This window comes from Drosophila mauritiana, chromosome 2R (assembly GCF_004382145.1).
Source record: "Drosophila mauritiana strain mau12 chromosome 2R, ASM438214v1, whole genome shotgun sequence".
Taxonomy (NCBI): Eukaryota; Metazoa; Arthropoda; class Insecta; order Diptera; family Drosophilidae; genus Drosophila; species Drosophila mauritiana.
Genome location: NC_046668.1, coordinates 5698023 through 5711566, shown reverse-complemented (window position 1 = coordinate 5711566; position 13544 = coordinate 5698023). Strand labels below are relative to the sequence as shown.

The following is a 13544-nucleotide window of genomic DNA, read 5'->3' as shown; positions in this document are numbered from 1 at the left end:
GGAATCTCATCTAATAAATATCAAAATGAATGGTGAAATGATTAGTTCTAAACTAGTGAACACCAACTAGATACAATTCAAGTATTACTTACTATAATTTATGCAGGCAGCGTCACTGAATTCTGTATTGATTTTAATTGTGTGAGATATGATAAAGCTCGCCAGTCGACAACCGTAAGTGTTTCTGGGGAAATTCCCCTAAATGCACCTGGATGCTCCGATCGGAACCACTTAAACGGCTAGATCAATTCGGAGTGGAGGGTGGAGAAACCTCCGTAACCCTGCGATAAGTCGGAGGCCAGCCTTTGTTTGATCGGGCAAAACACTAGACGTCATATCAGCCGGAACAAACACACGCGGCAGAGCTGAATGGAAGCGGAATGAGCCGAGCTGAGCCCACCTGGTGCAGGGCAATCAACCAGACTGCTTCCCAAACACTCCTCCTCCACTCATCGATTGCATTCTGGCCCGGCACTCGTAGTCGCACTCATATCAGCGATGCACTCCGTCGTGCCCCACTTTCCAGTGGGCTGTCGGGCGGCGGTGGAGGAGGGGCGTGGCACCACACTCTAATTGGAGTAAATTATGTTTACACATTCGGCCGCCTGCAATTGGGTCACCGTAAACCAGGCAAGATTGGGGAAGAATCCGTTGGGGATGGGGGAAAAGTGCTGATATGAAATGCATTTCGTGTGCGGCTTTACATAATTAGGCATGCAGGGAATCCGAGGCTGTGGGGTCTTATCCGGGAGATCGGGGGCTCTCTCCGGCCACCGGGGAATACTTAATTAGTTCTCGCCATGTTTATGGGTCGGTTATGTAAAATGGAAAAGTTATTTAATGGACGGCAGCATGGAAATGTCAGCAGGAAATGCAGGAGTTATGAGTAGATGCAGCGCCCGAGATAGTGGATCTATAAATAGACGGGAAACTAAACAGGTTTCCTTCACCGAATCCCCAGCGGTGAGTCACATCCTTAGCTCTCCAGTGGCGGCTAGAATAGCAACCCACGCGAATCGTGGGCCAAGATGCCAGGGAAAGGTGCAGGGAAAAGCTTCGACATATTCTAAGTGCATATAACATATTGTGTGTTTTCCTCTGTGTAATTGAAATCGTAGCCGGGCTTTTCCCATTCGAGAAGAGAGAGTCAGGAGAGTCACTTCCACAGAACTCTCGATTTGATTTGATAATCGAACGCTTCTCCTTAGCATAGCAGATATGGTTCTGGACCGGTTCTCTCTTCCAATCGCCGTAAGCTCGGATCTGCTCTGCTGCTGGAGATCGGTTTTGCAAAGATCAGTTTTGTTGCGCAGCTGAAAACGAGCTGATCGGCGGATCGGAAGAATAAAATTCATTTAGAAGGTTTTCAGCTAGAACTAACAGATAAGAAACATGGCGAGCAAAGTCTGTGAGTTGTGGAAAACCCATCCAAGAGTCGCCGCGAAAAGCTATAATGTTTTCATATTCCTACAGCGATCCTTCTCCTGGTAACCGTCCACCTTCTGGCGGCTCAGACCTTCGCCCAGGAGCTCACCGCATGGCAACGGCAACAACAACTGCAGCTACAGCAGCAGCAGCGGCAGCAGCAACAACAACAACTTAACCCCAGACCGGAGCTGGGCCTCCGTTCCCTGCCCGGAAACCGGTGGATGCAGAACAATCAGGAAGCCATAAGCGATGTGGTGGCGGTGGACCTCACCAAACGTGAGCCGGTCACTCCGCCGCCCACTCGGCCGCCGCCCGTCTTCAGCTACATGGACCGCTTCAGCTCCGAGCTCTTCAAGGAGATCATTAAGTCGCAGAGTCAGCAGAACGTGGTGTTCTCGCCCTTCTCCGTCCACGCCCTGATGGCACTGGTATACGGCGCCTCGGACGGGAAAACGTATCGGGAACTGAAGAAGGCCGGAGAGTTCAGCAAGAACGCCATGGCCGTGGCCCAGGACTTCGAGAGCGTGATAAAGTACAAGATGCATTTGGAGGGCGCCGATCTGACCCTGGCAACCAAGGTCTACTACAACCGGGAGCTGGGTGGCGTCAACCCCAGCTACGATGAGTACGCAAAGTTCTATTTCAGCGCCGGCACGGAGGCCGTCGACATGCAGAACGGCAAAGACACGGCGGCCAGGATCAACGCCTGGGTGATGGACCAGACGCGGAACAAGATCCGGGAGCTGGTCACACCGGCCGACGTTGACCCACAGACCCAGGCGCTTCTCGTGAATGCAGTGTACTTCAAGGGTCGCTGGGAGCACGAATTCGCCACCATGGACACATCACCCTCCGACTTCCAGCACTCCAACGGCAGAATTTCCAAAGTGGCCATGATGTACAATGACGATGTGTACGGCCTGGCCGAGCTGCCCGAGCTGGGCGCCACCGCCTTGGAACTGGCATACAAGGACAGCGCCACCAGCATGCTGATCCTGCTGCCCAATCAGACCACCGGACTGGCCAAAATGCTGCAGCAGCTGTCCCGGCCGGAGTTCGATCTCAACTACGTTGCCCACCGTCTGCGCCGCCAGCCGGTCGCTGTGCGCCTGCCCAAGTTCCAGTTCGAGTTCGAGCAGGACATGACCCAGCCGCTAAAAGACCTGGGAGTCCACCAAATGTTCACGCCCAACTCGCAGGTGACCAAGTTGCTGGATCACCCGGTGCGCGTGAGCAAGATCCTGCAGAAGGCCTACATCAATGTGGGCGAGGCGGGCACAGAGGCCTCGGCAGCTTCCTGTAAGATCTGAAGACCATCAACACCCCCGAATCCTGTGACTAATTATCTCCCAATCTCTTTCCCAGATGCCAAGTTCGTACCCCTTTCGCTGCCTCCCAAGCCCACGGAGTTCGTCGCCAACCGTCCATTTGTCTTTGCCGTCCGCACACCCACCTCAGTTCTGTTCATAGGTCACGTGGAGTATCCCACGCCCGTGAGCGTCTAAAATGATCCAAATTCGGACAAATTCCATTTCCAAGTAGATGCATTTGTGAAAAATAATAATAAAGTATAACGCTGTATTTATGGAAACTGAACTTCGATAACCCTGCTGTGCTGATAAGACCAATGGGATTCCGCGGCGATCGCACGGCGATCCGGAGCAGCAGGTTGTGCCATTGTGCCTTTTCCCAGTTGTTTGCCGGGGCTGTTGGCTATTCTGGATTTCCAGCGAATGGTTTTTGCCCGCTTCTGTAAGTTGGGAAACCCGTTTGGGAGCCGCGGCAAACCTCCCGACCTCTTGTCCTCGCATCCACGGCCGTAAATCAAAGGCGGATTTCTCAATCATTATTCAAAATGAGCGAAACTTCCTCATGCGCACTAGATCTCACTTGAGATCAGCGAGGATGGAGTGCAGGGAAACCCATTTTGAGGCAGCAACGAGGCTGAGAATTGTACGACTGCGGGATGAGTAATTGAAATACCCGCTGAAAGCTGGGCATAATTAATGGCGCTAACTCAAGGTTGCCTACACTCAACAAAACTACGCTGTAATTTTGGGGTTCTTTCTAATATTGGAAGGTGTTAAAGAGTAGGTAGTAGGTACCAACTAATGCGGATACTTCAATCTCGCGAAAAACGGGACCTCCCTCAGATAGCTCATTTCAAAACGAATGTACATATATATCTATAAGATGCGCCTCCTGCTGAATGAGATACCTATAAAACTTACATCATATAGTTTAATGCCATTTCTGCAACCTTACTTGAATTTCTTTGAAATGGGACATTTAGAAATGATCTAACTACAATTAAAATGACACTATGGTTATTATAGGATTATGATTATATACAACAGCTACCCCTCCGATAAAAAGATAAGAACTTCAGATTTCTGATTTGTTATTCTACATCCATTTGATTATGGAGGCGATCAAACTGTCTGCACCTTTTGTGTTGCAGTGTCGAATTGAGAGTGAGTTAGCATCCGAACTTGAAATTTGCTCAAGCGCGTAACGAAAACTGGATAGAATCGCTTGCTACCTCTCCCAGTGAATCTCTCTGAGAACTTCGGAGCTCTCCGCCTCTCGAATCGTTCCGTATCACCCAAGACCTTCAATGCCGAGCTGTGACTTTGGCTTTGGACCTCTCCAATCAATGACCTCAATGTCTCAATATAATTTGAATTTCCATGAATGAGCGCGTAGCCTAGTTGTGTGTAAGCCACTGGATCATTAACATTAGCATTAGTCGAAGCTTGGCATTTCCCAAAACATGATCCACTGGAGACTACTTTCCGCCCTGCTTGTGGGCCTGGCTATAGCGCTACCGCTTCCAGTCGACGGGGAGCTCTCGGCCAGATCGCCGGCCAGTGTCTCGAGTAACCGCTTTGGCCTACGCCTAAGTACTAAGTTGGGACTAACCCAGCCAGATGCAAATGTGGTGGTTTCCCCCTTGCTCGTACAGGCGGCACTCAGCCTGTTGTATGCGGAAAGTTCCTCGGAGTACGGTAGCCAACTTCGCCAGGCTCTGGAGCTGACCCACGCCAGTCACCCGAAGCTTGCGGTGCAGGACTTCGAGACCTTATTGTCGGACCTCAAGCAGTCGGCCGCCATTGGCTGTCGCTTGAGGTTGCTGAGTGACCTCTACGCACAGCAGCGCTTCACCTTCAACTTCCGCGAGGAATTCGAGACCTTGGCCGCCCGAATGGGAGTCGGCTGCCACCGCTTGGCCTGGGAAAGTGCGTCGAACGCGGCCCAGGACATCAACTACGCCTTCCTCAGCCGCAGCAACTTCAGCCTTGGGGAGCTCGTCAGTGCCCCCCAACTCGAGTCCTTGGCCGAGCACAACACGCCCTTTTTACACGTCTCGGGAGTCACCTTCCGAGCCCCTTGGGCTTGGGCCTTCGATCCTACCGAGACGCAGAGCATCAACTTCTTTGCGGGGGGAAATCGCCCCAGGCTGGTGGATGCCATGTTCGGACAGCATCGCTACAGATACGCTGAAGTGCCCGCTCTGGACGCCCAGCTCATTGAGGTGCCCTTCGCCACTGCAGACCTCAGAATGCTCATTGTATTTCCCAATCGGCCTGATGGCCTGGCCCAACTGGAGAGGAAGCTGGCGCAGTCCGATCTCCACCAGCTGAGGTCCCAGCTCGAGGAGCGCAAGGTGGCCCTCACCCTGCCCAAGCTCAAAGTGCTAGTCCACTCCGACCTGAAGCGAGTGCTCGAGGAGGTGAATTAACAATTGTTACTTCTTAAGTTGAGAAGCAGTCATTAGACTTCTTCTTGTGCTTGAGTGGGAAATGTAATGTCATCAACATGATTTCCCTTGCAGTTGGGACTGGCGAAACTATTCACATCGGAGGTCCACCTAAGCGAGGTCTTCAGCTCCATCCTGGCCAGTTCGGCTCCACCCCTGGGAGCAGTGGTGCAGAGTGGCCTCCTGGAGCTGCAGGAGGAAGGCGGCAACGCTGACGACTCGTTCTGTAAGTGATCACGCCAATCTCTGCCCAAGAAGCCCCCTAAACCACGTGTTCTTCTAGCCTTCGGGGATCTGTTCCGACGAGCCCTGCCCCTGGTCATCAATCACCCGTTCTTCTACGCCATCGGCAATGACAAAACCCTGCTGCTGTCCGGCCACATCGTCGACATCTGAGTCTTTCTAGGCATACCTCGATTCTCGATTCCAATGCTAGCTCAAGCCGGGCGGGCTATCGCCTTATCAGCCCCACTCAAATCTCCGCGAAATAAACAGAATCACCCGTGGCCAGCCAAAGGTGACAAATGATTTGTAAACACACTTCATCGGTATTTGTATTTGGGACCCGAGAATTGAGTTTCGTGTTTGAATCCGACTTGGATCAACCTCTAAAGGCGCTCGGCGATCGCCGAGATTTCAGTTCACATTCCGACGAGCTCAAGTGCGAATCAAGCGGAGCAGGAGACGCCCATCAACAATTTATGTGACGACCATGGCTGTCATCATCAGCTGCCTATTACGTAAGCCCCAATTAAGCGATCTGGTTTGTGCACTGTACGAAAGTTGTGCAGGAATGTATTTCCACTTTAATGGCCGTTGATCAAAAGAGTTGTTACAATTTTGGGTGTTTCATTACCATGATGAATATATTACTTCATAAGTCAGTTGATATTCGACTTAAGCGCGACGTAGCCACACTACCTATCTTGGAGATAGAGATAAAGTGAGTTCGAAGTTTTAAATTATTTCTGTGGAAATCGAATAAAAAGTTAATCAAATCACGCGAAAAAAGAAGTGATGTGACAAATATTCAAGCTATACTTTTCTCCAAGTGTGCCTCATCTGGCGGGGCGGAGCCTGCAAACAAATTGCGACTAATGCCATGTTTCGCATCGATTCTTTTAGTTCTCCTCGCGACAGTGTCGCAGTCCAAGACCGTGGGTTACGATGCGGCTGCCGATCGCAATTTGCTGGCTGCCGATCTCTACAACGCCGTGGGCGCGGATCATCTGAACGAAAATGTGGTCATCTCGCCAGCGACCATACAGAGCTCCATGGCGCTGGCCTTCGTGGGGGCCAAGAGTCAGACGGCATCGGAGTTGCAGCAGGGGCTGCGTTTAGGTCCTGGGGATGCGGATGCGGTGAGCCAGCGCAGCGGTAGTTACCAGCAGGCCCTGACCCGCGACAACAACTTCCGGCTGGCCAACAACATCTACATCAACGAGAACCTGGAGTACAAGGGCTCCTTCAGGGACTTGGCCCAGCGCCAGTTCGACTCGAACATCGACAAGCTGGACTTCCACCCGCCGTACAACAAGCGCACGGCCGACGGCATCAACCGGGCGGTGGCCACCAAGACCAATGGCAAGATCACTGACATCCTCCGCGCCGAGCTTCTGAATGATCGCACCGAGGGGGTGATCGTGAACGGCGTTTCCTACTCAGCCGCCTGGCAGAAGGCCTTCCGGCTGGACAAGACCGAGAAGCGCTCCTTCCGCACCGGAAGCGGGCAGTCCGTGAAGGTGGACACCATGTGGACGCTGCAGAACTTCAATTACGCCGAGGTCAACTCCCTGGACGCCAAGGTGGTGGAGCTGCCCTACCAGAACCCCGACTTCTCCATGCTGCTGCTCCTGCCCAATCGAAAGGATGGACTGAGATCCCTGCAGCAGTCGCTGACCGGTAAGAATCTGCTGGCCGAGATCGGTGCGATGAGCCAGCAAAAGGTGGAGGTGCTGCTGCCCAAGTTTAGCGTCACCTTTGGCTTGGGTTTGGAGGGACCATTCAAGAAGGTGAGTAGGAATTGATTTGAGCGAATTATCAAGTATCAATAATAAGAAAGGTTTCTCCATGAGCCAGTTGATAAATTGTGTTTGCATTTTGGCACAGCCTCTGCAACACCTATTTAAAAACTATTGACTATTAACGATAATGTTTCATCTAACACTTTAACTTTCGTCAACTAGCTGGGTGTCCACACAATGTTCTCGAGGGACGGTGACTTTGGCAACATGTACCGCATGTTTGTCAGCCATTTCATTAACGCAGTGGAGCACAAGGCCAATGTGGAGGTCACGGAAGCAGGCGTGGAGCAACCCCTGGAAACTGGATGTGAGTAGACACCTAAACGCACTATGCAGATCCTAGTGAAGTGACTAACTTTTGCCCGCATTCCAGTGCTCAAAGGACTCTTTTCGCGCTCCAAGAAGTTCGAGGCAGATCATCCGTTCGTGTTCGCCATCAAGTACAAGGACTCAATCGTCTTTATCGGACACATTGCCAACTATGCTTATGTCTAAGGTACTCTACGGAGTGGATCATTTTGTTAAAACTTCCAAATAAAAACACACGCAAATTAACCTAATGAATGTTACTTTTTGAACAAAAGAAATTAACAACTTGTTTCATAACTGGAATGGACGACGTCCCAGTGTTTTTCCCAAAGGTTGCATTTTAGATTTTTTTTAATCCGGCGTGGAACTCACCTTTCTAGCTCAACGGGCATTTGATTTGGGGTATCCATGTTTGCGGAGCGGAGGATGTATCCGAAGTTCCTTTGGCTGGCGTTCTACGGGCTGATGTCTTTTCGGTTTTATTGTCGCTGGATTGGCACTCACAGGTATTTCACTGGTGACACTGGGGGGCGGGGGAGTTGCCTTTCGGCATTACTTATATTTATTATCTTATTCTGCGGTTTCTCGGCCGACTGCGCTGCGTTGTTTCCTTTAATCGCGCACATAAATCAACAAAAGCCGAGCCAGCTGACAACAATTTGAGCTTAGGCGTATTTATTATAAATTTCTTGGCGCGTTCGTGAAAAAATTCGCGGAGTGCCTGTCGATAAACTGGTTCGCGCACCGAATTAACTTTGGCTCCACCAAATGGCTCAGGCCCGATCTAGCGGCCTAATTGTATTTATGCATGTGCTCGGGGTGGGGGACACTGCGCAGGGGTCGAGGGGTGAGGAGGGGGTGGCTGCTGGCCATTTAAAATAATTGATGCACATTTCCCGGCCGCTCAAGAAACACACGGAGCCACCACACTGCAGCCACCGACGGCAGGCATTTCATTATTTTGCGAAAACTCCTTTTCCTGGCCACTGCACGCGACAGCTGCCCGATTTCTGGACTCCCGTTCACCGATTCCCGGCACTTGATAAGCGCAAAAGCGCAGAAACGCAAAAACGCGGGGGCCGTCGCTGATCCGTTCCGTTTCCGTGCGTTCCCTGACGTTCCTTTCCGTTTCGTTTGCCTTCGAGCGTTCCGTTCGCGCACGCGCACGTCCGCGAGTTCGATGTTCGTGCGAGGCGCGCAGCAGACTGACAGCGATGTCGATCGGCCCCAAAGACGAACTCCAAAAACGGCGAACTCCCTGCCCGTGCACTGCGCACTCACTCGTGCCTCTCGCTCTCCCGCTCTTTGGGGGCTCTCTCTTGCCAAATACCGGTTATCTCAGAAATAGTGGGCACAGATGGGGCCGATGATATCTTTCTGCAATTGTAGTGGCCGCTGCGCGCTCCCTCCCAAAACTTCGCGACTGCAACTGCTCGCTCGTCCCTTTGTTAGAATGCTCGGGTTGCCCCCGACAAGTTTCTTTGTTTCTGCGCCTTGTGAGCGGAATGCTAAAGAGCCCATCCCGGGAGGGAAGAATTGCAGCAGGTGCATGGTGCACGGTGCATGGTGGATTGTGCATGGTGCATGCGCCTTTAACCAAGTGCCACAAGTGCTGCCCCCTCCACGCCGAGGGCAGTGGAAACTAGTTTCACCGCCCAAAACTGACAGTTCATTTAGCTAATCCCAGATTCTGGCATCCGGGAGTAATCATGCGATCGTATATGTAAAGATCATGTTTCCATCCTGCGAATCTAACTAGTAAGTCGATCTCCCTAGATCGTTTGAATGTAAATTGGGGAATAGTTAAGAATAAATTAGAATGTATCCCCAATATTCGAAATGGAACTTTATCCATAAATATCGTGTATGAATAAGTTTTGAGTGTAAAGCCCGTTTAACCCATTGTAAGCAAGAAGCCGAGGGATATTGTAAGGTGGAGGGGCTGCAGTGCATCCAGTTGTCGCTAACTATATTCGGTATTTTCTCCGGCTCTTACTGGTTAATTTTGGGGTCGCACGTTCTGTTTGTCGTTTTCGAGTTAAATATTGCAATTGTCTTCGACGATTTTCGGTTTTATGTGTACCTTACTGCAGTGTTTATTTTTGGCTTAAGCCCTGACAGACCACCAAGCTACAGTTTATATTATGAGATATCTCCCTGCACTTAACAGGTTTTCTGTGACTTGCATATCTGATTCCCGAACACTCGTACCACCCATAATTGGATTTTTACCCCGAATAATGAATTCGGTTCGCCTGTGAATAGGAGAGATGTGTCCAAAGTGTGTACTCATTCCCACTCCCATAGCTTTTCGAATCGGACGCTAGTGAAATGAAGAACCATTTGGCAGTGTTCTTGGTCGTGGCATTGGCTGCTCTAGCGGAACTGCCAGGAGTTACAGCTTCGTCCGTGGACATACTGTCCCATTGTGTCGCCTGTCCGGACGAATTCAAGGGCAAGTTGGTGTGCGCCTTCATCAACGGCTGCTACTTGGAAATAGAGTACTGCTCCATGGTGGTCTTCAACTGTGGACGCCAACAGCACCACAAGCACCGTGAGGATCATAACCGTATGGTGATAAAGATACCCTCTAACTTCAGGTTCTTTCAGTGTTCCTGGTCGTAAACGAGGGCAAGTGCACGCCAGTTCGGGGATACAAATGCGAGGCCATGGACTTTTAAATTCTGGCGGAGACTCTCCGCATTTATTTATTGATGCAATGATTACATTTGAAAGTGCTTAATCTGAGGGAAATGTGTGACGATGTGATGATTAAAACTTGACAATGTGTCCGGTGAAATAGACAGCGTGCTTGTCGCGAATGATGAACGCAAATGGATGATCGGCCACGAAGGTCTTGGGGTCCAAGGGCAGGGACATGGGCACTCCGGCAGCATCTAGAAGAACCGATATACAGGTGGTGTCTACTGGAAGTATCGGGAAACCATAAGACTTACAGCTAGCTCCAGCCGCCTCACATCCGATCTCGTTCACATCGATGAAGGTCTTGTGCTGCACCTTTGTGATCCGAGTGCCGATGGGCGAGTCCTGGAAAATGTTGCTGAAGTCGGCGGCATCCGAGAACATGGCACTGATTCCCATCTGTAAAGAGAAGTTTCGAAAGAAATTCCCCTCCATTAGATACCACTAATGCACGGTCTGGAAACTACTCTTATTTAAATGGTTTCAAATCGGACAGACCCACGAATTGTTTTTAACCCTATCTCCATACCGCTTAGATCTTATCTCCCCTGGAATATCATTATGTGGCCCCTCCTCACCTTATGCAGCGTGGGTCGCAGGTCCGTGTCGAACTCGAATTTGAACTTGGGCAGGTAGACGGACACACTCTGCCACTGCCAGCGGTCTTCGAGCAGGTTGAAGTCGACGCCCTTGAGCTTCTGCTCCAGAGCCTGCAGTCCGGAACGCTGGTTGGGCAGGATGAACCACATGGTCAGGTTGATGTTCTCGAAGAACAGCTCGATGGCCTTGGCGTCCAGTTCCGGGTAGTCGGCGTAGTAGTACCAGTTGTCGGCGAACATGGTTGGCACCTGGATGGACTGGGTCTCGCTCAGCCAGAACTCCCGATCCCGGGTATCCTCGTCGTTGAAGGGTCGTGCCCAGCGAGCCTTGAAGTAGATGGCGTTGACCAGCGCCACATTGGTGTCCGGCTCCAGGCTGTCCACCACGCGTTCGATCTTGTTCTGGGTCTGCTGCTTCACCCAGCGGTTGATCCGCTCCACCGCCTCCGTTTCGCGACTGAAGTCCAGGGGTTCTACCTCGGAGTCGAAGTACTTCTGGGCCACCTCTCGGAAGTGGCTAGATACCGTGAGATTCTGCCGGGTGTACACCTTGTTGGCGATCTCCAACACGGTCTTGGACTTGATGTAGGAGTGCAGCAGGTTGTGGTAGCTCTCGGCCAGACCATCCTTGCTCTCCTTGGCGGAGGCGTGCAGGGTCTTCTGCAGCTCCATGGCGGTCCTGCCCTCAGCTCCGTAGTAAGCCAACCCGAGGGCTAGCTGGATGGAAACCGGCGAGATGATCACGTTCTCATCCTGGCGATCTGTGGCCAGGGTTTGGAAGAGTTCGGTGGCGAACAGATTGCGTTCCTTGATGGTGTTTCCCAGACCTCCAGGTGCGGAGATCCACACCCCAAGAAGAATGACTAGGATAATTAAAATTTGGATTAGTTCTCAGCTGGGCATTGGGAATCTTCGGTTAGGGTGCTCACTGCTTAGCCAGTGGTTCATTGCGCCTGCGTCGACACCTCGAGACTAAAAGTGAAATGGCCCAGCCACCTGTCATTTATAGCCGCGAGTGGGCCAGGAATCGAGACAAAGCCACGCCAAGAACGACGTCGACTGCGACAGCGCCTGATGCGCTTTGCATTACAAGCAGCGCCGGAGGAAATCAGTAAAAACGAAAGGGCCACTCGGCAGATCGATCTATTGAATACCCTTGCGAATCTCTTGGAATAAAGTGAGTTCTCCTTATGCATATTCATTTCAATTCTTTAAGAGTGTAAATATAATAAGTAATATTGAAATAAATAAATAAATATTTCTTTAAATATAAGTGGCTATTGATTCATACCCAGAGAATAAATATGTGAATTTATTTATTAGCAACTTAGTAATTACGTGATAATAAACATGTATAAACATACTGTACAATATATAGCTAATATATTGTATTTATAATACAATATCTTAATATCTATCAGAACGTAAGATCGTAGTGTAGGTACTCCCTGTAAGAGAATAGTGAGCAAAGAAAGAAAGAAAGGAACCTTTAGGTGGATTAGGTTCTTAACCCGAGCACCTGGTAATACTGGGAACAGCTTCACCTGATCTCCCCCAATGGGAACACTGGATCGTTCCCCATTCGGCTTCTCAATCTCCGGTCCTCTCCCCGTCAGATCTCTTTCTCCAGCACGCTCCCTCTCTCCGACTCTCCGGTGCACTTGGGCCTTTGTGGCTCTCGCCTCCTGCACTTGTTGTTGCCTGGCCCACCTCTCGCCTCGAGTGGCCGCCTTGGGGTTTACGCTGCTGTCAAATTATTTACATGCATGCTTGGACCCAATGCTGTATGCCAAGAGGGAGGGGGGAGGGGAGTTGGGGATGGGGCCCTGAGATCAGGATTGCATTAACTCTAATTTCTCGTTTACGAACACGAACCAAAATGTTCAGGTTTTATGGCCTTTGCATTTAATGAGTTATTTTCGTATTTGTTTAGATAATGCGTCCATAAACAAAAGGCAGCGGGAAAAACAAACAGCATTGCGCATAAATTGTTTATCGGGCTTGGAGTTACCACCTACCACCTACCATCCCCCACCCCATATTCCAATTAACGGCATCACGCACACACTAACTTACGAAATTACGAATGCAGAAAAGTCGGAAGGCCAAAATCGATTCGAAATCTCAGCGGGCTCAGGTGAGGGGCCCAACCATTACCCCAAACCAATAGCCAATTTTTCAACATCAAAGACCTGCAACGGAGACCTTTCCCGGTTCTCCTGCTGATTTGGCAAAAGTCCCGAAATTCGCCGGGGTTATTTATGCACGTTTTGTGTGAAATGCTAATAAATTTTAATGGAATTTTAAAAACATGCTTTATGGACCCGGCCCGGCGGACTCCTCCTCCCGAGAACGAGCCAGAAGATTCGGGCCGCGGAAGACTCGTCTTCGGGTGTCATAAGTTGGCAGCTTCCGTGGGCTATTGTGGTCGCCGCTGCTTTGACTGATGGGCTCCTTGGGTCCGCTGATCTTGCATAATTACGATATAGATATAAGGCCGATGGCAGCATTACAAAGCACAAAAACGCTTCGCTCCAAACACTTTCAATGCCTTAAAAGCACAAAACCAGATTCGGCTTAACCTTATATAATTCACAACCACCACAACGAGTGAGTATGTGTCCTGTCTCCTGCCAACGACCGAGGAGCGCTGCTGACCGTTCTGATTGAATGATTTCACTGATCGAGACAAAACATGTTAAAGATCGTGAGATGCCGGTG

General features: G+C 50.5%; 6 protein-coding genes across 6 annotated transcripts in view; 4 read left to right on the top strand and 2 right to left on the bottom strand.

Annotated features, from left to right (window-relative positions):
- LOC117137511 (protein prickle) overlaps positions 1–7972 on the bottom strand; it is a 58909-nt gene extending 50937 nt beyond the window's left edge. The window contains exon 1 of the mRNA XM_033298994.1: positions 7894–7972. Within this exon, the coding sequence (XP_033154885.1) occupies positions 7894–7931 (38 nt within the window). The 5' untranslated portion in view covers positions 7932–7972. The remainder of the gene's footprint in view (positions 1–7893) is intronic.
- Positions 1287–3024, top strand: LOC117137517 (antichymotrypsin-2). The gene is made up of 3 exons (XM_033299001.1): positions 1287–1408; positions 1474–2727; positions 2794–3024. Exons 1-3 carry the CDS (start codon positions 1393–1395, stop codon positions 2931–2933), a joined length of 1410 nt encoding a protein of 469 aa, XP_033154892.1. The 5' UTR covers positions 1287–1392; the 3' UTR covers positions 2934–3024.
- On the top strand, positions 4149–5728 carry LOC117137518 (serine protease inhibitor 42Dd). Its single transcript, XM_033299002.1, has 3 exons — positions 4149–5161; positions 5264–5414; positions 5472–5728. Exons 1-3 carry the CDS (start codon positions 4202–4204, stop codon positions 5582–5584), a joined length of 1224 nt encoding a protein of 407 aa, XP_033154893.1. The 5' UTR covers positions 4149–4201; the 3' UTR covers positions 5585–5728.
- LOC117137519 (serine protease inhibitor 42Dd) lies at positions 5819–7767 on the top strand. Its single transcript, XM_033299003.1, has 4 exons — positions 5819–5928; positions 6314–7200; positions 7375–7519; positions 7586–7767. The coding sequence occupies exons 1-4, from the start codon at positions 5901–5903 to the stop codon at positions 7705–7707; spliced, it is 1182 nt and encodes a 393-aa protein (XP_033154894.1). The 5' UTR covers positions 5819–5900; the 3' UTR covers positions 7708–7767.
- Positions 7973–9805: 1833 nt separating the features above from the next.
- LOC117137385 lies at positions 9806–10351 on the top strand. The gene is made up of 2 exons (XM_033298798.1): positions 9806–10075; positions 10132–10351. Exons 1-2 carry the CDS (start codon positions 9853–9855, stop codon positions 10200–10202), a joined length of 294 nt encoding a protein of 97 aa, XP_033154689.1. The 5' UTR covers positions 9806–9852; the 3' UTR covers positions 10203–10351.
- Positions 10197–11861, bottom strand: LOC117137384 (serine protease inhibitor 42Dd). Its single transcript, XM_033298797.1, has 4 exons — positions 11753–11861; positions 10803–11686; positions 10479–10623; positions 10197–10418 (listed from the first exon to the last, which is right to left on the bottom strand). The coding sequence occupies exons 1-4, from the start codon at positions 11769–11771 to the stop codon at positions 10294–10296; spliced, it is 1173 nt and encodes a 390-aa protein (XP_033154688.1). The 5' UTR covers positions 11772–11861; the 3' UTR covers positions 10197–10293.
- Positions 11862–13544: the final 1683 nt, after the last annotated feature.

Coding starts and splice junctions, on each gene's coding strand:
- LOC117137385 (XM_033298798.1), top strand. CDS start 9,853: ATGAAGAACCATTTGGCAGTGTTCTTGGTCGTGGCATTGGCTGCTCTA. Junction 10,076..10,131: donor CCAACAGCACCACAAGCACC/GTGAGGATCATA, acceptor AGGTTCTTTCAG/TGTTCCTGGTCGTAAACGAG.
- LOC117137519 (XM_033299003.1), top strand. CDS start 5,901: ATGGCTGTCATCATCAGCTGCCTATTAC. Junction 5,929..6,313: donor CATCATCAGCTGCCTATTAC/GTAAGCCCCAAT, acceptor CGATTCTTTTAG/TTCTCCTCGCGACAGTGTCG. Junction 7,201..7,374: donor TGGAGGGACCATTCAAGAAG/GTGAGTAGGAAT, acceptor TTCGTCAACTAG/CTGGGTGTCCACACAATGTT.
- LOC117137384 (XM_033298797.1), bottom strand. Junction 10,624..10,802: donor TGCGACCCACGCTGCATAAG/GTGAGGAGGGGC, acceptor TTCTCTTTACAG/ATGGGAATCAGTGCCATGTT. Junction 10,419..10,478: donor TGAGGCGGCTGGAGCTAGCT/GTAAGTCTTATG, acceptor CGGTTCTTCTAG/ATGCTGCCGGAGTGCCCATG.
- LOC117137517 (XM_033299001.1), top strand. Junction 2,728..2,793: donor AGAGGCCTCGGCAGCTTCCT/GTAAGATCTGAA, acceptor TCTCTTTCCCAG/ATGCCAAGTTCGTACCCCTT.
- LOC117137518 (XM_033299002.1), top strand. CDS start 4,202: ATGATCCACTGGAGACTACTTTCCGCCCTGCTTGTGGGCCTGGCTATA. Junction 5,162..5,263: donor TGAAGCGAGTGCTCGAGGAG/GTGAATTAACAA, acceptor TTTCCCTTGCAG/TTGGGACTGGCGAAACTATT. Junction 5,415..5,471: donor CAACGCTGACGACTCGTTCT/GTAAGTGATCAC, acceptor GTGTTCTTCTAG/CCTTCGGGGATCTGTTCCGA.